This window comes from Oryctolagus cuniculus, chromosome 5 (genome assembly GCF_964237555.1).
Source record: "Oryctolagus cuniculus chromosome 5, mOryCun1.1, whole genome shotgun sequence".
Taxonomy (NCBI): domain Eukaryota; kingdom Metazoa; phylum Chordata; class Mammalia; order Lagomorpha; family Leporidae; genus Oryctolagus; species Oryctolagus cuniculus.
This window is the reverse complement of record NC_091436.1, coordinates 130,340,421-130,363,340: the sequence shown is the minus strand read 5'-3', so window position 1 is coordinate 130,363,340 and position 22,920 is coordinate 130,340,421. Positions and strand designations below refer to the sequence as shown.

Here is a 22,920-nt window from a genome sequence, read left to right as displayed (position 1 = left end):
CAGCCTGTCTTCAGGCAAGACAACGAGAGCCAGTGCAGGGCCACCGCCTGGGCTCCTCGACCCTCGGGGGCCAGTGTCCAGCACTGCCCAGCAGCTGGTGCCGGACAGTCACGGTTTGGCCCACTTTGTCCGGTTCACAGTCAACCAAAGTGGGAGCGTGGATCGGGTCCCGCTGCTTCATTGTGACTATCGCCCCACTTCTGCAGGCACAGTCTGCTCCCTGGGTTCATTCAGGAAGCGGCGTGGGGAAACAGAATGGGGTTTGGACTGACACATTCCAGGCAGCTGCTCTCTCAGTGTTTCTGTACCCGGCCGTGGCTGATACAGCTCCGCGCTGTGTAACAGACACCCTGAGTCATCGTGGTTTGTGACAAGAGGCATTTATTCCCATAATAGGTCTGGGATCAGCCGTGGTTCAGCTACCCCAGGCTTGGCTGTGGACCTGGCTCAGGCCTGTTGTCTGTGTTCCCAGATACGACACACAGGAACGCACCTCTGGATATGGGCTGAGCGGGTAACAGCCGCCAGGGACAGGTTTTCCCAAGGCCGCCATCACTGGAGTGCAAGGGGCTAGCCCAGCGGTGCCAGCTCACTTCAAGCCTCTGCTGGCCTCCTGTTTGCCAACATCCCGTTGGTCAAAGCAAATAATGAGGCTCATGCCCAGGACCGGGCATTGTGGCACAGCTGGGGGATTAAGCTGTGGCTTGTGACACCAGCATCCCATGTCAGAGTACACTGGTTTGAAACCCAGCTGCTCTGCTTCTGATCCAGCTCCCTGCTATTCTGGCTGGGGCAGTAGTGGAAGATGACCCAAGTTCTTGGGCCCCTGCACCTGTGTGGGAGACCTGGATGGGGTTCCTGGCTCAGCCTTGACAGTTGTGGCAATTTGGGGAGTGAACCAGTGATGGAAGATCTCTCTCTTTCTCTCTCTCCCCCTTCTCTCTGATGCTCTGCCTTTAAATAAATAAATATTTTTTTAAAAAGCTCGTGCCCAAATTTAAGGGGTAGGGAAGAACACACGGCCCGTGGGAGGCCGTGGCGAAGCACAGGATACGTAATTCTATTACCTAGTCCCTGTAATTATTATGGGGAATATTTCAGGGTTGTTATCAATATACCACAGTTTTGCTCTCTGCTTCCTAAGTATTTCTTTTTCACAAGATCCCAGCGAGCCATATTGCAACCCCGAGCCCCGACTTCCTGTCAAAGGAATGGGCAGGCTAGCGAATGTTAGCAGGGACAGGGCTGGAGCCACTGGCCGGGCTGCCTTCCGGAAAAACTTTTGGAAAACTTCCAATTTGGGGTCTGAAGTGAACCTGAATAGTGTCATCCATGGCTCCTCTGAGCTTAGGTGGATTGCTGGAGAGTCTTCTTTTTAAAGTTTTATTAATTTATTTGAAAGGCAGAGAGAGAGGAGAGAGGAGAGAGGAGAGAGAGAGATTCCATCTGTTGGTTTACTCCACAGACAAGGCTAAGCAGGCTGAAACTTGGTGCCAGGGACTCCATCAGGATCTCCCAGGTGGGCAGCAGAAACCCAAGTACTGGGGTCACATCTCTGCCTCCCAGTGACACAGGCAGGCAGAAAGGATCAAACTGATTAGATCTGCAAGCTGGAGACCACGCCCTCCACCACACCCTCTGTGTGATCTCATGCCCCTACCTGATCTCACCTGAATGCCCACTGCCGATCAGGCTATGTAACCACTTCCCTTTGGAAGTGGATAAAAGGCCTGGACCATGGTGGGCCCCTCCTCTTGCTGTGCCCGTGTAGCCTGGTGCCTTCGGGGTGTGAGGCCTTATGGCCTCTGCCCTGCCTCTGTTTCCTGCCCGCATGCTTGCTCCAGAGGTTTCTGGCCTGCTCTCTGCCTGGCATGGACCCAATTTAGCTTCTAGATTTTTTTGTCCTCTAATTAAAGCCCTCACTTTCCTATGCATCTCTCTCACTGAATAAAACCCTTAAAAAAAAAAAAAACAACTTACCACATTGTCTGGACCATTCGAGCCAGTATTCAGAATAAATGACAAGAATCCACTAAGATTATTATTAGTGAAATTATTAATAAGGTGGACGATATCACCAGGGGCATTAGCAGGAAGCTGGGTCACAGTGGAGGTGGAACTCAGTCCCAGACACTTGGCTATGGGGTGCAGGCTGCCCAAACAGTGTCTTAACCTGCTATGAACCCCATGTGCAGAAGCCCATGGACTGCAGTCCAGTGTGTTTCCTCACTCCAGCTCCGGCTCCACCAGGAGGTGGTTCTGGGGGAGGGAGGTGCCCTCGCCAGCTCCTGCACACACTTGGCACCCTATCTGCTCAGAGGCACCAGGGGCCCCAGACTGCCGTCTTCTCCATTTCCTCCCGGTGATTGCTCTGGGAGGCTGACGGACGCTCTGCATGGGGCCGCAGCACACGTCTCTGTCAATAAGGCCTTTGGATCCAGGAGATAACATCTCAGCCAGAGATCCAAAGTCAACAGGCCCTGACCAGGTGTGCCAGGAACTCTGCTGCTGGCTCCCCAGGGACTCGGGCAAGCTTCATGCCACCTGCAGGGCCCTGGAGAGTGGGGTTTGTGTGTGTGCCTGGAATGTGGACCCTGGTGGAGGCTTCTGGAATCCGGTTGTAGGGGCTCTGTTTGGTCTGCCCCATTTCTACAGATGTCACTGAGGGCTCGCTATGCGCCATGGGCCATGTGTGGACCAGAGGCACGGGCCCTGTCCTGATGAGGCTCCAGTGCAGAGCCAGAGGGAAGCACACCAGCCTGAGAAGCTCCTCTGGGCTCTGGCTCTGCCACCTGTGAATGGAAGGCAGTGTACTGACCTCTGAGCGGGGGACAGAGCAGCAATGGGTGAGACAAACTGGTCCCTGTTGTCACAGAGCTTTTAGTCTTTTTTTTTTTTTTTTTTTTTTTTTACAGGCAGAGTGGACAGTAAGAGAGAGAGAGACAGAGAGAAAAGTCTTCATTTGCTGTTGGTTCACCCTCCAATGGCAGCCGCGGCTGGCGCGCTGCGGCCGGCGCACTGCGCTGATCCGAAGCCAGGAGCCAGGTACTTCTCCTGGTCTCCCATGGGGTGCAGGGCCAAAGCACTTGGGCCATCCTCCACTGTACTCCCAGGCCACAGCAGAGAGCTGGCCTGGAAGAGGGGCAATCGGGACAGAATCCGGCGCCCCGACCGAGACTAGAACCCGGTGTGCCGGCGCTGCAAGGCGGAGGATTAGCCTATTGAGCCGCGGCGCCAGCCTTGAGCTTTTAGTCTTAAGGGCTGGGGGAAGGGTGTTGTGGCTCATTAATTAAGAAGAGAAGCATGTAGAGAAAGGGAACATGTCAGGAAGTGCTGCAGGAGATACATGGTGATGGGAGAGAGTAACTAGGAGATGCGGCGCTGGGCGAAGCCCCTGGGAGGTGGGACACTGCCTGCTGTCCCCTCTGCTTGGGTTTTCTCATGTTAGGAAGCGAAGCAGGGGTCCCAATTATAGGAGCTTTAGGAACCTGCCTCGCTCTGAAATGCAATGATTTTTATCTTCTTCAGCCCTAACAAAAGAAAACACAAACCAACCAACCAGCCACTGACACCACATCCTCTCTCTGCTCTGCCCGCAGGGTCACAGCGCCTGTGTTTACCGACAGAGGCAACAGAGCTTTATTGAGTTGGCTTTGTGTCCAGGTGCCCTCCCTCCTGCCTTCATGCCCCTCCCCAGCTGCAGCCCCTGGGGCGGGCAGAGGTTCTCCAAGGGCCTGTGCCACAGCGTGGAGTCCCTGAGCCAGTGCCTGCATGTCAGAGAGCTTACTGAGAGGAGAGGATCCCCGCCCCCGCCAACACACACATCCGACACACCCTGGACTCCATGGTGCACCCCCAGGCAGCTAACTTGGGAACAGGAGTTTCAGCCCAAATCCTGCAGAGCCCGAGTGGCTGGGTGCAGACTGGGAGGCCCTCGGGGCCACCCTGCCTTCTCCTAGGCTCTCTGCAGAGCTCATGGAGCCACGCACCCCTCCCTGGCGCTGCGATGGCTCAGACTGTGCAGGTGAACAGCCCCTTAGAGACATGGCTTGCTCACGTGTGGCCCACACTGCAAGCTGTCCAGGCCGAGGGTGATGTTGTGCGGAGTGGGGCGGGGGGGCATCAAGAGGTCTCCCCATTTTGCCTCCCACAGCCAGTCCTGGGCTTCTGAACCAGGGAGTAGCGGGGGTGGCTAGTAAACAGCCAGACATGAGCTGGTTACTGTCCCTTTCATGCCACCAGTGTGAGCTCCCCTATCGGGACACTGTGATGGGTCAAGTTTGTAACCTCAGAGGGTTTTCATTGTCTAAGCGAAACATCATGGCAGCAGGAACCAAAGCCCTCACCCCGCCCCCCACCCAGCACCCTGGCATTGCGTGGCCCCGCCAAAAGCTCCGGTAACGCAGGAAGGAGGTCGCGGTCAGCCTTGGCTCAGTCTCTCTGGTGGCCTCCAGGACAACATCCCTAAGGAAACAAAACCCCTCCTGGAGTCAAGGTTGCAAGCTTCTCCAGGCAGCCAGCAGCCCATAGCCCACTTCTGAAGCTGGAGTGCAGTGGCACAGTTGGTGCAGAGCCCTGCTGGACTCTTGTCGACATTCAGTTGCTTCCCAAACCTGGAAGGAGACAGGAGGCTCTTGGTTAGGCTGTTCCTGCAGCAGGCTCTGAGTTTCCCTGGGATTGAACGGAGAAGACAGGAGGCCCCCTGGGCCTTGGGCACAGCATTCCTTAGTCCTGCCTCCCAGGGGCCACCTTCACTCCCTGAAGTCTGGACGAATATGGCTTTCTTTGCTCTTGGCAATGTTTCATCTCCCTGAGCTGGGATAAACACTCATACTTCCAAACCCATGGTTTTCACTGACATTCCTACTTAATTCTCTAATAGAGTATCTCCTTGCTTTTTTTTTAGCCTTAAGATTTGTTTATTTATTTGAAAGAGTTATGGAGAGGGAGAAGGAGAGGGAGAGGGAGAGGGAGAGGGAGAGGGAGAGGGAAAAGGGGAGGGAGAGGGGGAGAAAGAGAGAGAGAGAGAGAGAGAGAGAAAGAAAATCTTCCATCACTCCCTAAATGGCCACAATGGCCAGAGCTGGGCCAGGCCAAAGCCAGGATCCAGGAGATTCATCTGGGTCTCCCATGTGAGTGCAGGGCCCCAAGCACTTGGGCCATCTTCTGCTGCTTTCCCAGGCCATTAGCAGGGATCTGGACTAGAAATGGAGCAGTTGAGACACAAACAAACGCCCATATGGGATGCCTGCATTTGCAGGGGCAGTGTTACCCAGTATGCCATAGCGCCAGCCCTGCCCTTGCTTTTGCTTTAGATATTGCTTTTCAGGATGGCCCCTCCTTACCACGTGGTCCCTCCCCACCTGCTGTCTTCCATGGCCGTGTGCAGAGGAGGATTCTCTGGATTGAGAACCAGAGCCCTCAAGTTCTCACCAGGACAATTCCCAACACGTGGTGTGGCTTTGGGCCAATCATGTCAGTTTCCTGACCCTCGTATCCTCATTTCTAAACTGCTGGTGCAGACAGGTGCCCTGGAAAAGCAACGTAGCTGGCACAGCTCATTGCTTCTCAAAGTGTGGTCCGTGGACCACCAGAATTGGCATCTCCTGGAACTTGTTAAGAAATGCAAGGTCTTGGGCTCCACTCTGGCCTTACTGGATCAGAATTTGCATTTTCACAAAATTCTTAGAGTCACCGGCACATTAAATTGTGAGAACTGGTATGAATGATATGCAATCAACTTGCTTAAATTTGGTTGCTAGATTAAGAGCAAAAGGGAATTTTTGTGGTTTTTGGGTGACATCATGAATACAATTTTCAAAATCCATTGCAGGCCGGCGCCGCGGCTCACTAGGCTAATCCTCCGCCTTGTGGTGCCGGCACACTGGGTTCTAGTCCCGGTCGGGGCGCCGGATTCTGTCCTGGTTGCCCCTCTTCCAGGCCAGCTCTCTGCTGTGGCCCAGGAGTACAGTGGAGGATGGCCCAAGTGCTTGGGCCCTGCACCCCAAGGGAGACCAGGATAAGTACCTGGCTCCTGCCATCGGATCAGCGCGGTGCGCCGGCCGCAGCGCGCCAGCCGCGGCTGCCATTGGAGGGTGAACCAACAGCAAAGGAAGACCTTTCTCTCTGTCTCTCTCTCTCACTGTCCACTCTGCCTGTCAAAAAAAAAAAAAATCCATTGCAAGGGTCAGCGCTGTGGTGCAGTAGGATAAGCCTCCGCCTGCAGCGCCGGCATCTCATACGGGCGCTGGTTTGTGTCCCTGCTGCTCCACTTCTGATCCAACTCTCTGCCTATGGTCTGGGAAAGCAGTGGAAGATGGCCTGAGTGCTTGGGCCCCTGCACCCACGTGGGAGACCTGGAAGAAGCTCCTGGCTCCTGGCTTCAAATCGGTACAGCTCTGGCTATTGTGGCCAGTTGGAGAGTGAACCAGCAGATGGAAGGCCTTTTTCTCAGTCTGTAATCCTACCTCTCAAATAGATAAATAAAATCTTTAAAAAACAAAACAAAACACTCACTGCAGTGGGCAGAGAGATTAGAGGGGTGAGGCTGGCCGAAGAATGGAGGGGAGGGGTAGCTGCAGCCATCCAGGTGTGGCCCAGGGAACTCAGCATAGGGCGTGGGGGTGGACTTGGCTGTGCTGTGGCTTGAACACAATTTGGTACTTTGCACAGACGCTTAAACTCCAAGGTCATATGTGAATGGCACCAAGAGGGTGGAAACTGTCTGATTATGGAGTTCAGGGGGTGGGCCTAGTTGCAGGTGTGTGTCCTCAGAGGGAGGTCTTACGAGAAGGCTGATTGTGAAAGCCTGAGGGGGGCCCAGCCACTCTCACTGCTTCCTGCCTCACCAGGTGGTCCCTCCTCCACACAGAGCGCCCTGCCACTCCCAACCACCCCACCATCCACTGCCCTCGACAGAGGCCAAGGCAGTGGGGGCGGGGGCCCCTGATCTTGGACTTGAACCTCCAGCGCTATGAGCTCAATGAGCCCTTTCTCTCTATACAGCTAGTTGTCCCAGGCATTTTGTGGCGATGCTTTTTTCAGGCTGATGCAGTCTGCCTGGTGCTGCTGAGGAGGGACCATGAGCCTGGGGACACGGAGCGAGGGAGATGGCAGGGGGGAAGAGGGTGGAACCAGGCCTGGCGCTGCAGATCTGATGCAGTGTGCCAGACCCCAGGCTGCTCCTCATTTCTGACACCCCGACCTGTCCTAACAGAGCCCTAGAGCACACAGGCAGAGAACAGGTGCACCAGACTTCTGCAGGGCAGGAGTTCCGGTCGCCCTGGGCCCCAGTGCCAGCTCTGCTGCACGTTAGGACCCCCTGGGGAGCCTTCAGAAACCCTGATGCCTTGAGTCAGGGTCTCTGCAGGTGGGGCAGGTGTTTCCAATGCAGTCAGGGCTTTCATCTCTCTTGCCCAGTGGGGACCTTCGGTGATGTGGCTGCACCAGGGACTAGCAGCTTGGGTCAGGCCTGTCCCTGGCTGACAAGCACCGACACCACAGGTGGTGGTGATGGGCTGGGGCTGGGAATGAATGCTCCAGCTCAGGGCTGACAGTGGCATGACAGGCCAGGTGCCATGCCTACTCACTTTAGGAGATGGAGCCCTTGGTCTGTATTGTTAGGGTCCCAGCTGCTCAGCTTCTGATCCAGCCACCTGCCAATGTGCCTGGGAAGGCAAAGGAAGATGGCTAAGTGCTTGGGCCCCAGCAACCCATGTGGGAGACCCGGATGGAGTTCCTAGCTCCCCAGCCCTGGCCGTTGTGGCTATTTGGGGGGAGTGATCCAATGGATGGAAGATCTCTCCCCGCCCCCCATCACTCTACCTCTCAAATAAATGGATAAATCTTTTTAAAAAAAGACACTCTTCTCATGGGCTCTGAGAGTATTTTAGGCATGGAAAGCCAAGACACCCTGGAAAAAAACAAACAAAAAAAGAAGACCTAAATGGAAGATCTCTGTGAGTGAGATCCCAGTGGAAAGAACGGGCCATCAAAGAAGGAGGTACCTTTCTCTGAAGGGAGGAGAGAACTTCCACTTTGACTATGACCCTGTGTGAATAAGATCGAAGTCGGTGAACTCAAAAGGCTTCCATAGCCTTGGCAACTCATGATTAGCACCTAGGGAGATTACTGACGCCATAAACAAGAGTGTCAAATTGTTAAGTCAACAACAGGAGTCACTGTGTACTTACTTCTCATGTGGGATCTGTCCTTAGTGTGTTGTCCAATGTGAAGTAATGCTATAACTAGTACTGAAACAGTATTTTACACTTTATGTTCTGTGTGGGTGCAAACTGATGAAATCTTTACTTAATATATACTGAATTGATCTTCCGTATATAAAAATAATTGAAAATGAATCTTGATGTGAATGGAATGGGAGAGGGAGCAGGAGATGGGAGGGGTGTGAGTGGGAGGGAAATTATGGGGGGGAGCCATTGTAATCCATTAACTGTACTTTGGAAATTTATATTTACTAAATAAAAAAAAAAAGACACTCTTCTGACATAGACCTTGGGTTTTGCCTCCCCACTCCACCCTGGCCCCACACAAACAGGCAGGCGCCTTCCTGGTCCCCAGTGAAAGCAAACAAGCCCTCCCCCTCGGCCTCCGGCTGCCCTCGGCTCTGCCCTGGTCCCCTGCTCCTCTGGGCAGCTCTGCTACCTGGAACAGCTGCCTCTGCTCTCCACCCCAGCTTCCTCCCCTCTCCCAGCTCCCTGCCCAAGGCGCCCCATCCTTGTCCACCGGGGTGTGCACAAATGCTCCCTCCTTCCTCACCGGCCGGCCTCTCGGTGGCACTGGAATCCAGGGACTGACTGCTCCGTCTCTCATAGCTCACCTCTGCCCTGCACTACGTGTGGGAGGCCCCGGGAGCTGGTGTCAGCCAGAGCACCTCGGAGCTCCTCCGCGGCGGGGCTGGCCGCTGGTCCTGTGGCTTTCCTGCTCATCTCCCTCTCTCTCTAGCCCTGGCCCTCCTCTGTGTCTGCTCAGCGTCTCCTCATGGTCATCTGCAACTCGCGACTGGCTGACCACGCTCCAGCTTCCAGCTGCTCCCTGACACCCGCTTCTTCCCGCCTTTCTCGTTTCAGCGAGCAGCACTGCCATCCTCTTAGCCACTGGGTGGAGAGCCCAGCAGGTGCCCTGGCTCTCCAGCGGTCAGTCTGGGCCATGCACATCCCTCCCGGCCCTCCAGCCCCTCTAGCCTCCTTCCCGCCTGGTGACCACACCGAGCTCCTGCCCCCTCCCCCACCCAGGGCCCAGCGCACAGAGAGGCCGCCTCACCTCTCTCTCCAGAGGGGCCTCCCCTTCCCCTCAGCCGACAGCATCGCCGTGTTGTCCACAGCAGCACACTTATTAGGCCCTCAAGCCATCTGGCCACCGGCTGGGGTCACTGCCTGTCCCCTTCCTCCGCCCAGCATGCCAGTTTCTCAAGGGCTTGGCTGTCCCTTCCCGGCTGTTTCCCGGGTGCCTGGTGCACAGACAGTACCCAGGAAATACAGTGCTGGCCAGCACGCAAAAGCTGGGGGCACCACCAGCATGCAAGTCCCTTCCCTCTGGACCACAGATGCTGGTGGAGAGGCCGTGGCTGGGCCCCTGGGGCAGAGGACAGCCACCATGTCATGCCATCAGGAGAGGACAGCTTTTTGGAGCATGGAGGCCATGCTGGGCCTGTCTGGTAGCCTTGGATTATTGGGAGGAGGCTAAGACCAAATGCAGGGCTGGGCTGAGGGACCCTGCAGGTGTCTGGGGGCGGGAAGGTAGCAGGAGAGGCCTGGCCACAGCAGGTGGGGGCTGGGTGGCCACCAAGAGGAGGGGGCCCGGCTGGTGACGCAGGCCGGGAAGGCTCCTCCTCTTCCTGAGGCCTGGCACGCCACACTTACTGCCCAGGATTGTTCCTCAAGTGCTGTTTACGTCCCCCAGGATGGCGAGGCCAGCCTCGGATTCAGCAGATGACCCGAGCTGCCCTCAGCCCTTCCCGACCCAGGGGCCGGGCCAAGGACAGCGCTGCCTCTGGGGACAGGGCTTGTAGATGCACAAGAGGGAGCCAAAGCCCTGTCCCGAGGGGTGGCCCTGGCCAGCTTGCTGTTTCTGGGGCTGCCCCTGGGGGCTTTTGCCGTGAGAAGCAGAGGCCAGGTCGGTGTGAAGTGACCGGAAGGCCAGTGCGCAGCTTTGGGAACACGCAGGAAGCTGCCTGCTTCCTCCTCCACAGCCTTCCGCCACCCCTCCCCCCCCGGCAATGGCTGCCATGTCTGCCCGCGTACTGGCGAGCAGGGCCTGCCCCCCCGCCGAGGGCCCCTGGGGTGCACTTACATTTCTTCTGCAGGATGCTCTGCCTGGCCTTGATGAAGGCCAGGATGTCCGAGTCCGTCTGGCTGTCCCCGGTGAGGGGGATGGATGACATCGGTCTCCTGGGGGTGCTGGGGACAGTCACAGGTCGCATTTGGTTGCGCCTCAGGGGTGGACCCGGCACTTAGCTTCCCACCTGGACTTTCCGTTTTCAGTGCCAGGGCCTCGCCCGGAAGTGAGTGACCCCGCTGGCCTCCTCCTCCTCCCCTCCCGCCCGCCATCAGGTCACGCAAGGGTTATGGCCTTAAACCCTCCCGTGGCTTCCCCTCACTCTTGGAATACAACCCAAACTCTGTCCTGGGCCTCAGCAGCTCCTCCGTGACCTGGCTGCGGGTCACCCGGTTCCAGCCACCCTGCCCTGCCCCCTGGTACTGGAGCAGGCGGGCTCCTTGCAGCCAAGTGGCAGCTGCTTCCTCTCTGTGGACTGCTCTCCCACTACGTCTCTCCATAGCTGAATGTGCTCCTCTCGCCCTCTCCCCAACCCCTCCCTGACCTATCCCATTTTTCTAGGCTGGGTCTCCTCCAGCAGGCTGCCCCCCACCCCCCGCCCAGATTCCCATACTCCCGACTCTCCCTATAGTCAGACCCTATTTAGGGGGCTAAGTTGTCATGACACCTTTGCTGCCGCGTGTGGCCAGGTGACCTGGTTCCAGCCAATGAGCCCGAGTGGGACTTTCGGGAAATGCCCCCCACGGGGGTGGGGGTGGGGGTGTGTCCCTTCCCCTTCCCCTCCTCCTCCTGCACCACCCGTGAGGAGATCCAGAGCAGCACACTTGCCGGGCCCTGCCAGTCTTCCCCATCGCACTTTGTTCCACGCGGCAGGATGGTGGGAGCGTACTGGGGAGAGGGCTGCTACTGGGTGTCCCAGTGGGGGTTTGGGGCGTGCTGCCAGGCAAGCAGGAGCCTGAACAGGCCTTCCAGGTAGGGTACTGGCGCCTGGGCTGGAGAGAGGCCCGAGCAACCTTCTTTCAACCCAGATGCGAGAAGCTAATGGCTCATGGGCCTTGAGGCCAGCCATGTCCGCTCAGCTTCTGCCAAGGGCTAGCAGCCTGTGCGGGATCTGAAGGGAGCTTGTTGGGGGTGGGGGTGCAGCCTCTTCTCTCCTTATTGTGCCTCCAAATGTCTCCATCCACAAGGAGCTGGGAAGCAACGCTCGGCTCCAGCAAAGGTGCCCGAGACCTTGGGAGAAGGTTCTTTGTGGGAGTGGGAAGATGCATGGGAGTGTCTAGGCTGTTCCCAGTCCTACTGGACAAGGACTCCTTGGGTGGTGAGTGGAAGGAGGCCTTCCCTGTAGGCGGCTCCCTCCACTGCAGGGCTGTGACGGTTGTCAGAGGGAGGGCAAGACCACGCACCTGCCTTCTCCGGGGGTGCTGCTGCCGCCCAGCTCCTGGCTGTGCAGGCTGGCGCAGGGTGAGGGCGCGATCCTCCGGGCACTGACGACACTGCAGACAAACCAACAAGAGCACAAGGGGTGTGAGGAGGTGTGAAGAAGAGAGAGCCAGGGCTTAACCGTACTGAGGATTTGTTACCGACTGAATCCTGAACCCCAGTGTGATGGTGACGGAGCCTGGGCTGTGGGAGGCTGCCGGGCTTAGATGAGAGCCCCTGGTGAGGACAGGAAGAGCCTGGAGCCCAAGAAAGGGGTGTGTGGCAGCCAGGAAGGCGCTCTCACTGGGGACGGGACAGCGGCGTGCTCTGAGGGAGGAGTCCCAGCCAGCCACTCATCACCGCTCCGACCTCCCCACACTGCCTCACGCCTGTGCCCTGCCAAGGATTTCTGGCTGCATCCAGGGAGCCCCACCACCACTTGGGCGGTAAAGAGGTGGGTGTCAGTTTCAGCCGCTCCATGTCGTGCTGTAAGGACCTAGTGATGGGGCCGTCTTCCTTGCTATGGCCTGGGCCTGCCTCCAGACACTGTCAGAGCTGGAAGAGGCCTGAGACCTCAGCTGGTTGGAGCCTTCCTTTTAAAGACTGATTTGTTTATTTGAGAAGGAGAGATACAGAGAGAGAGAGAGAGAGAGAGAGAGAGAGAAGAGGATATATCGTCCATTTGTTGGTTCACTCCCCATGTAGCCAGGGCTGAAGCCAGGAGCCAGGAGCTTCTGGGCCTCCCACTTGGGTTCCAGGATCCAAGGACTTTGGTCATCTTACGCCACTTTCCCAGGTGCATTAGCAGGGGGCTGCATTGGGAAATGGAGTAGTCGGGACTTGAACCAGTGCTCATAGGGGAGATGTCAGCATTGCCTTAACCTGCTGCTCTAGATCCATTTCCCAGCAGTCCAAAGTCTCTGTCTGCAGGTCTGCACGGCAGGCTCCTGAGCCAGGTCTGGGGAGGGCTGCTGCATGGCCAGAGGCAGCCACAAGGTGGCAGGCTCCGCACGCTTGTCTTTGGGGGAACCGGGGCCATCCTCAGGATATCTGCCAATACTGATGGCAGATCTTGCTGCAGATCTGGACCGGGAAGGAGAACGGGCTTTTCATCCTGCAGGGGCTTGGATCCTAGTGGGTAAGGGGCTGTTTGGGAGCAGCAGCAAGCCTGCAAGAGCAAGGCACTGGCGCACACATGGCTGACTCAGTGGTTCCCCGTGCGGAGTTCACAGGTGCCAAACTGTTGACAGCTGGGAGCCCGTGGGAGAGGAGAAGAGACGGGCAGGACCAGGGCAGACGCCCAGCCCCTGCACAGGCCCAGCTGCCCGGCCTGTCACCTCAATCAGCTCGCGCCAGAGGATGCAATGTGAAGGCTTGGGGCTCCCGAGGGAGGTGACTCCCTGACCTCTGGGCTGCTCCAGCATCCCTGGAGGCCTGAGTTCAGTTCCTGAAAGCCTAGGAAAGGTGCCACGGCTGACTCGTGCCCTCTGTTTCTGCCCAAGCAGCCTGTGACTCAGAATTCACTGTCCCAGAGAGAGCACACTCCAACCATCAGCATGAATGATCTGTTTCTTAATCAGGACTAATTAGCAGCTTTAATAATACTTAGGCCTCTTGGGCTGCCAATCAGAGCAGTTAGTGCATGGCCTCGGGGCCTGAGCGAGAGGCTTCCTGAGCCCTGTGCGATTCCACCAAGGGCTGCCTCCCTGGGGCTGCAGTGGGAAAAACCGGCTGGGCTCTGCCACACGTAGCTACTCACAGTGTGACGGAGTCACGGGCACCTGGTGTTTCCTACAGGTGACGTGGGAAACCAGCCTGGAGGAGGCCGGGGAGCTGGGTTCCTGGCAAAGCCCAGGCCGAGAAGGTGCCGTGGAGGGAGCCCGGGATGGCCCGGGATGGCCCCCTGCCACCCGAGGCTCGGCGCTGTGGCGTGGAGGTTTCTGGGCGCGCCCAGGCAGGGGTCAGCTTGAATGGGAATATCTCAGGAATAACGGCCAGCAGGGTCTCACCCAGGACCCCACGGTGCGTCACGTCTGCCTGGGTTTCCCTGGGCTGTGCCAGATTCCCGGGCTCTCCTCGCTGGCAAGGACCTTGGCAACTCTGGCAGGCCCGGCCAGGAGTTTCGCAGGACATCCCTGCCCAGGATGGCACGGTGCTGGGAGGAAGAGCTGTCCTCACTCATCAGACTGGCACATGCTTTTATTTTGTTAAATATTTATTTTATTTGTTTGAAAGGCAGAGTTACAGAGAGGGAAAGGGAAAGGGTGAGGCAGAAAGAGAGAGAGAGAGAGAGAGAATCTTCAATCCAAATGGATGAAGGGTTTGGCCAGACAGAAGGCAGGAGCCAGGAACTCCATCCGGGTCTCCCATGTGAAGTGCAGGGGCCCAAGCACCTTTCCCAGGTGCATTAGCAGGGAGCTGGATTGTAAGTGGAGGTGGTGGTTTTACCCACTACACCATAGCGCTGGCCTCCCCAGCACATTCTTTAAAAGCTTTGTTTCACATTTCCGATGTTGGAGCTCAATGCCCCTTCATACCCTAAGAAAGGCCAGCTCCTCGGGGCAGAGAGCGAGGCCCCACTGTCCCGAGTCTAAGGTTCGGAGGATGGCAGGAGCCACTGGCTCCACTGCCACCTGGCTGTGTGGTTGGACAGGGACACGGGGTCCCTGCTGGACCACCCCCACACCCAGGGGACCCAGCTCTGGCCATCCCCGTGGGGTGACGGGGCAGCTGCCCACACCCTTGCTTGGACAGTCCTCCACAGGTGCTCCCCTGAACCCTGGCAGGATGACCACCCCCCTGTGCTGCTCCAACCCCCTCCGTCTCCCAGGCTGGGCCCCCTCTCTGCCGCCAACCTCGTCTTCTGAGTCCAGGGCAGGGCCAGGGGGAAACCTCCCGTCTCCATCACCACGGCAGCAGGGCTGAGAGGGGTTCGCGCCTCAGCTAGTTCGCAAGCCCCTGGCTTGGGACCGACAACTAAGTACACACTACAAAGAATTCATCTTCTTGGACGCACACTGAGGGCAGCTAGGGCGGGCGGAGGAGTGGGGCAGGCAGACGCTGCTGGAGGGGCGGGGCCTTACCTCGCGGTGGCAACGGGCAGGCAGGACCGCTCGCGCTGGGGTTCAGACACCTGCAGACACGGCTTCGCGTGATCCACTGAATTCACTGCTGGCGAATCTGCCTGTGGGCCCGAGCAGCGTCACAATGTCAGCTTGGACCTGAGGACATCTGAGCACGCATTTCTCAGGGGGAGAAAGCGGGTCGTCCGAGCTGGCGGGAAACAGGTGCAGTCGCGAGACTGGCCACCGTGACAGGCATCACGCTATCACCTTAGGAAGCATTATGGGTAATGCTTGATTTACCTTCTGGGCCATCCTGTGCATACTTTCTGTCGCTAGAAAATTATTTTAATCAATTTATTAATTTTTATTTTTATTTGAAAGGCAGAAAGATGGAGAGAGAGAGAGAAAGAGAGAGCGCGGTCTTCCATCAGCTGGTTCACTCCCAGGATGCCAGAAACAGCCATGTCTGCAGCAGGATGAAGCCAGGAGCCCAGCGCTCAATCTGGGTCTCCCACATGGGTGGCTGCCTCCCAGGGTGCACAGTGGCAGGGGGCTGGAGCTGGATCAAAGCAGAGGAACCAGGACTAGACCCAGGCACTCTGATGTGCAATGCCGTCTTAATCAGTGCACCAAACATCTCCACTGGGGGAAAAAATGCTTAAAAGTTATCTGACAATTCTCCAGGAGTCATTCCTGCTTTTGCTCCTTCTTGTTCTGGAGCCCCCTACCGGAGTCAGGAGAGACCCCAGGAGCACCGTGGGTATCCTCAGCGGCCCGCCTAGCCCAGAGCAGAGCGCAGCAGCTGGAGGCCCTGTGGTGACCCTGGGGTGCGAGAGCGCAGGACGCTGTGGAGCAGTAGCTCTCAGGAGATTCCCACCCACTGCGCCGTCTTCCCAGGAGGCTGGCGCCAGGCACGTGCTCATCACCTCCCATGCTCTGCTGAGCTATGGGACTTGCTGCCCAGTCCCCTGTGGGAGGCTCTGCAAGCTGTAAAACTGTTAGGGGCAGCAGAGGACTGGCTGCTCTGAGACCGAGTGTCTTGCTCCCCCTGGGGCTGTCATCAGGGTCCCTTTTGTTTCGGTGACACCCTGTGGGACTGGGGACACGTGCAACGGCCACCTGTGACTACTCTATCTCTCACTGTTGATGTTAAGGAACAAACAAGACTGGCTCAGCCTTGCCCGGACCCTTGCTGAGCCACAGTGGACGGTTCCCAGGCTACCACTCAGTGGCTGACCTCCCTCAGGCACCTGCTGTGGCTGAAGGCTCCCCTCCCTGCTGACCTGAAGGCTCTGCACCTGGAGTCCAGAGAGAACCCAGGTGCGCTGGGGCGTGGATGGGAACCAAGGACATCCCCCGCCTCATACCTGACATTAACAAGTGCAGACAACAAACCCAGGAGCACCGGCAGTACCTGTGATCTCATCACCAGCAGAAACCACGCGTGTTCTCTTAAACCATCTCAGCACAGGAATCTCTAGATACTGTGTTACTATTCCTCTGACATTGCGGCAAACAGGGATCACATTTCCCCGATAGTAAGCCCCCTAGACCTCACTGATTTATATATTTTTAAAGTGGGGCACATATTATCCCCTAACTTTGCATTTAAACTATTTTGATGTCATCCCAGTCTATCTGGTTTTCATTATTATCCTTGATATTTACTCTTATCCAGTGGCCTTCTCCGTGGGCCCGCTTAGGAACACACTGGCATTGCTCCGCTATGCATCTTGGGGCAAATATCTTCCCTGCCTCTCCTCTTCCTTGTCCTTGAAGTGAAGTCTCGGCCTGTGAAGTCAGGGGGAGGGGGAGGCGAGTTTCCGTACTTCGTCGTCTCCCTCATACACCGCCTGGGAGCCTCACAGGGGCAGCCTGAGCCGGGGCTGCACACTGACACTTCTTAACAGGCTGCTTTCTTTGAAGCAAACACTAACAGGCTGTTTCAGCCCCCGTGACATTGCAGGGAACGTCTGGGCGCTTGTCTAGGAAATATGCAGAAATCAGTCTGCAGATATGTTTTGAGTGAGAAACTAACAACAACCTAAATATTTAACAGCAGATCAGCTATAATTACAATGCAGTCGTTCGATGGGATAGAAACAGCCGTCAGAATGACGTAGGGGAGTGAGAGGGAAAGAGAGCCAGGGGGAAGGAAAAGCCATCTGAGATATGAGGCTAATTCAAAAAGTTGGCGGAAAAATGCAGTTAAAAGATGCTTGTTCTGGTGCACATTTTTTTGAAATCCATGCAGTGTTTTCATAACACATATTTCCATGAATTTTTTTGAAGACCACACACATGCATGGATTTCAAACATTTTTTGCACCAAAGCAAATTTATTTTTTAATTCCATTTCCATGAACCTTGTGAAATGCTCTCCTACTTGAAACCCAGTATCACTTTATGTTTATAAAACAATATGTATGCGTGGAAAAAAGATACACTATGGGGCCCACGCTGTGGTGCAGTAGGCTCAGCCGCTGCCTGTGGTGCCAGCATCCCATGCTGGGCACCGGTTCGAGTCCTGGCTGCTCCTCTTCAGATCTGGCTTTCTGCTTATGGCCTGGGAAAGCAGCAGAAGATGGCCCAAGTGGTTGGGCCCCTGCACCCACATGGGAGACCTGGATGAGGCCCAGCTCCAGCCATTGTGGCCATTTAGGGAGTGAACCAGCAGATGGAAGTCCTTTCTCTGTCTCTGCTTCTCTCTGTCTGTAACTCTACCCCTCAAATAAATAAAATCTTTTTTAAAAAAAAGATACAATAATGAAAGCAAACATGATGATACTGGTTATCCTTAAGTGGAGGGATTAAGGTGGTTGTTACTTTCTTTTTTGTGCTTTCTATGTTTTTTAAAATTTCTATAATCCATATGCCTATATATATATATATATGATGCCAAAATTTTTAAAAAAAAGTCAATTGTGGTGGAATGAGAAGGCCATGTCAAGATGGCATCAGTTATTCAGGAATGGTTTTGGAACCCACCTGGCAATGGAGCCTGCCTGGCAACAGGCTATGATTGGATGGCTTTGGAAACCACATAGCAATGGAGGCTGCCTGGCAACAGGCTGTGATTGGGTGGCTTCAGAAACTGCCTGGCAACAGGCTGTGATTGGTTAGGGCATAAACTGCCCCTTGACAGGATTGGCTGCCTCGGCTATATAAGCTACTGTACCAACTGAAAGAAATGAGTCTGTGGGCTGCTTGCCTCTGGCCCACTTTCACCTGACTCCTGGGGTCTGTGTGGTGACTCTGCGCCTCTTGCCCCCACCGCGCTCCTCCTCTCAGAACGAATCCACAGCAACAGTCAATATGATATCACTAGAGAACACTACACAGAGCAGCAGTGGCAAAGCCCCCTCTTGCACCCCCATCTTTCCACGTGTCAGGTGGTTATTGTAGGCAGCACAGCAAGGACACAATGGACACCTGCTAGTTTGCGTTCCTTGCTCTGTAGACAAGTACTTGCCTCATGAACCAGAGTGCCCACTCTTCCCTGACTCCACAGCCCAGCCCAGCTGCCCAGAAGCTCTGCACCCATACCCGCACCCTCACCGTACCCGCACCTGCACACTCACCCTCACCATACCTGCACCCGCACCCTCACCATACCCACATTGCACCCACACCCGCACTGCACCTGCACCCGCACCGCACCTGTAGTCTGCTGGCCTCCTCTGCCCACCAGGCTTCAAACTGTTTCTGCAGCTTCACCTTGGCTTTGTCCATAAGCAGCTGCAGGTGCTCGATCTCCACCTTCAGGGCTTTCAGGCGCGTGAACATTGTTTTGTACCTGCAGTGGAATCAGAAGACTTGCTACTACTGCCTCTTTTCCCCCAGATAGTTACGGTTTTTATCCACATGAGAGGTAGAGTGACAGAGACAGTGAGAGAGAGATCTTCCATGTGCTGGTTCACTCCCCAGATGCCTGCAACAGCTGAGGCTAAGCCAGGCCACAGCATAGAGTCAGGATCCTACGTGGGTGTCCCATGTGGGTGGTAGGGTTCCAAGCACTCTGCCACCTCCCAGGGTTTGCATTATCAGGAAGCTGGGATAGGAAGTGGAGCCGGGACTCAAAACAGGTGATGTTGTTTGGGATTTGGGTGTCCCAAGTGGAGTCCCAAACAGTGCCAAGTGACCGCCTCACTACAGCTGCCTTGTACGAGCACACCAGGGACAGAGCCTGTGTCGCAGAAGCCTGGCAGCGCTGCTCTGCCCCCCAGGCACTGGGAAGGTAGAAGGGCCTGCTGAGACCCTGAGGGTCTGCACTTCTCAGGAAAGCTGTGGGTGAGCACCACCGTGGTCATGCCTCTGGGCTCCACTAGGTGGCAGCAGTAGACAAGCGCAGCCGCCGCCGGGGCCTGCCTGGTCTCCTGCGTGGAGCACCCCACCCTCACCCTTCCTGGCCGCCCCTGTCTCACGCTGCCTGCTCATTTCACACGGTTTTAGCATCCAGCCGCTGAACTCACTTCCCCAAGTTGTTCCGGCTCTGGGCTGGGGGCTGACCACTCTGCCCTGCCCTGGACAGCTCCAGGCCGTCCTTGACGCCCCTGGCTGTGCTGGCCCGAGGGAAAGGCACCTGGTCTTTTCTTCCTCCAGCTGGGAGCGCAGCGTCTCTTCCCGCGGGTCCGGCACCGGGGGCACGGCCGTGTGTTCCGAGATGCCTGCGGGAGGAAGGTGCCGGTAGGTAACTCGAAGGAGGAGGGTCAGAGGGAGAGTGCGATGTTTAGGGCTGGAGTTCAAGTGCATCCCAAGATGAAAGGGAAACTTGTGGATCCCTGCTGGGGCCTCTGGAGGGCGCCCTCTGCTCGCTGAGCGTGAGAGTGAACGAGCAAGTGAGAGAGAGAGAGGGAGAGAGAAAAAGAGAGGGAGAGAAAAAAAGAGAGGGAGAGAGAAAAAGAGAGGGGGGGGAGGGGAAGGGGAGGGAGGGGCTTCCAGGACTATGCTCCCTGGCTGTCCCTGCAGGGGACATCTCCCTACATCCCTGCTGATACCTTCCTGTTCAGTTCACTCCTTTCCTCTGCAGGCGACCCCTTCCCAGGACGGGCTTTACTGGACTGCCCCCCATCTTTCTCTGCACCAGTGGAGGCACTGAGTTGCCTGGCCTCAGAATCCTGTCCCCTGGTTTCCACTTCCCGCTGCGGCTGTGGCTGTGGCTGTGGCTGTGGCTGTCCCACTGATCGCCACCTTGCAAAAGGCACCGTTAGGGCAGGTGCTGTTGATGAGCAGGAAGGGCTAAGACTGTGCCCGCCTGTGTTTGGTGCACGTCACCAGCCCTGATGAGGCTGACTGCCTGTCATGGTGCCCTCAGTTCCCCGGGGCCATGGGCACGGGTCACGATGGAGGACGGGGCTGCAGCCTGCCGCTCTCTGTATCTCCCCCATGCGTTCTTGAGACTCCAGCCATCTGTGTGTGCTGGCAGGTGTCAGACGTGATGGAGGAAGGGCATATCTGCGCATCAAACCCATTGCTTAGAGCCTTCAATGGACTGAAAGTCCCTTTCCTGGGACTCTGTTTTCCAGATGCTAAAAATGGACACCTGGGAAGCTGCTTCTCCTTTTGCTCCCCCCCCCCCCCACTCCCCTGGGGAATTCTGTTAAGTCCTGCTCTGTGGCCACTGGCTGGGGGAATGGGACAAAGAGGGGCCTCTCATCTGATGGCAGAGGCAGGCGCACGGGCTTAGTGGGCAGCTGGGCAGAAGAGAGGGGTGATGGCCGGGCTGGCCGGGCCTTCTGTGGCAAGGCCGTGGGGTCCCCCTGGGAACGTGGAGTAGGCCTTGCGCCTGGCCCGTGGCATTGATGAGGCCAGTGCGCCTGGGGTGGCGGATACGGGGGAGCGTGGTGAGAACGGAGGTCAGTGGGGAAATTGAGGCAGGAGCACGTGGGAGCTGGCAGGCCTTAGCAAGGCCTTTGGTCGCCAGAGATGGGAGGCTGCAGGGTTTTAAGGGCTTTGGTCGCCAGAGATGGGAGACTGCAGGGTTTTAAGGGGAAGAGTGGCGTTGCTTTCCTAGCTGAGTCAAGCCGCTCTTTTCTGATCAAGACAAAGCTGCTCCATGGGGAGGAAGGGTCAGTGAGTGGCGCCAGTATGTGTGAGCCTGTTGCAAGGATGTGGGAAAGGAGGCTGGGGCAGGGGACTGGGGGGGGGGGGCACAAGCTACCCCCCGTTGTCATGGCAACCCAGCGGTTCTGTGGCCAGAGGTGAGGTCTGCTCAGTGAAGTGCATTGTGGCCCGGCAGGAGGCCAGCCCTGGCTGCTTGGCGGGGCTTATCAGGCCTCGTTGGACAGACACAGGGCTCCCAGGAGCTCCCAGGGAGCCAGACAAAAGCAACAGAACAAGAACAGAGGGAGAGGGAGGGAAAAAAGGGCTCTGTAGGCTCCGTGTGTCCCCGGGACTCTGGCCAGGGGCAGGACCTCCAGTCACCTGACAAGGGGCATGGGCAGCCATCCTTTCAAAGACAGGGTTCTGGCTGGGACAGCAGCACAGGAGGCAGAGGCCTGGGTGGCCTGTGGGGGTGGCTGGCTCCAAGGCAACACAAAAGCAAGTGAGAAGGTGCCTGTGGATGTGAATGTCACAGCAGGAGTGCTCAGACTGCGGGCTGGGGGCGCACACAGGCCCCGGCTGACCTTGTCTCTGGAGAGGTAGCTGTGCGAGGACAGGCGAAGGCCGAGCCCGGACACCGCGCGGCTGCAAGGATGCATGACTGCTCCTCCCACTTCCCTGCGCTCTCCCTCCCCCACCCCCACACACGCACACACAGTTATCTGACATGTGAAACATGCAGAATCCCAGTTCTTTGGTTCAGTGGTCCTTGACTGGGGGTGCTGTGAGCGTCACTTAAGGAGCCTGGGGAAGCGTGGAGACAGCGGCCCTCCGCCACAGCTCCGAGTCAGAGTTTGCCAGCAGGTGCTCCTGACGCTCAGCCCTTGTTGGGAAGTGCAGCGTCAGGCTTTGAGCCCACTTCCAACATCGGCACTGCACGCAGGAGCTACTGGAGAACACAGGGCCTGCAGAAGTCTGGCTAGCGATGTGTGTGGCGGCTGGCATGGCCCCCACACCCCTGCCCACCCTCGGACTTCTGCGAGCCATCGTGACGAGGGGGCACGAGGAAGACTAATTCCTGGCACGGCTGCAGCTGCCTGCACTTGGCCCTTGTAGGAGCCCAGCGAAACCGGAATAATATTGAGGGGCCAGGGCTTGAAGCAGGCCAGAGGAGTGCCACCCCACAGCTCAACAAGACAAGATGGAAGCCAATTCTAACAAACATTTGCCAACGGACAAGGTTTGGACCAAGCAAAACAAAACAAAAACAAAAAACGAACAAGTGGGAAAGGGCTCCATTAAGGCTGACCCTGCGTTCACAGTTGCTAATGTAGAACCACTACACTTGCTCCTTGGAGATGAAGACGTACAAACACCCTTAGACTCCGAGACCTCCGTGGCTTGGTCTCTCTCTCCACCAGCTCCTCCGTTTGCTGGGAGCTTCTCTGTTTCTTACTCAAGTAACACTTCTTACTCTTCTCTTCTCACCCCTGCGTCTGGTCTTGTAAATCATCCCTGACGATTGGCAGCTCACCAGTTTTCCTGCAGCATTATCGTGTGCTGTCTCCTGTGGTCTTCACACCCTACTCCACGTGGGGAGGGGAGCCTCGGCTCTGGTCTGGGCAGACATCCATCCCAGGCCACACTGCGGGAGCGCAGAGTCCCCCTGCCAAGCTGTGACTCCGATGCACGCAGGAAGCCACAGGGCAGAGCGCTGGAGTCCGTGCGTCCTGACTGGCCAGTGGCTTTTGAAGGCCATGCTCTTCTCCACGAATGCCTTTCAGCTCTGGGGCTGTGGCTGAGAAAGCCTGGGTCTCTCCCCAGGTGCTGGGCGGGGCTGTGAGGACTGCCCTCCAACAACCTACAGCCATGCGCGGTGTTCCAGCCTCATGGGGCACCTGCAGCTGGTGTGCTGAGCCTGAGAAAGCCGTCCGTCCACCCACTGGAGTCTGCATTCTCCAAGGTCAGTCCTGGAGCCCCGCAGACAGCCTGTCCCATCTCCTTGGCCGTGAAGGCAATAGTGACGTTTCCAGCCATGCCTCAACCTGAAGGGGCTTCCCTGGAGGGCACAGCTGGGGGCCCAACATGACCGCCACTC

At 56.9% G+C, this 22,920-nt stretch overlaps 1 protein-coding gene across 9 annotated transcripts in view; it reads right to left on the bottom strand.

Annotated features, from left to right (window-relative positions):
- Positions 1-364: 364 nt before the first annotated feature.
- KIF6 (kinesin family member 6) overlaps positions 365-22,920 on the bottom strand; it is a 437,691-nt gene continuing 415,135 nt past the window's right edge. For all 9 annotated transcript variants that reach the window (XM_008262871.4, XM_051854769.2, XM_051854771.2 and 6 more), the window contains 6 exons: positions 19,363-19,447; positions 18,441-18,576; positions 14,799-14,899; positions 11,700-11,789; positions 10,312-10,418; positions 365-4,613 (listed from right to left, as the gene is read on the bottom strand). In XM_008262871.4, the coding sequence (XP_008261093.2) occupies positions 4,597-4,613; positions 10,312-10,418; positions 11,700-11,789; positions 14,799-14,899; positions 18,441-18,576; positions 19,363-19,447 (536 nt within the window). In that variant the 3' untranslated portion in view covers positions 365-4,596. The remainder of the gene's footprint in view (positions 4,614-10,311; positions 10,419-11,699; positions 11,790-14,798; positions 14,900-18,440; positions 18,577-19,362; positions 19,448-22,920) is intronic.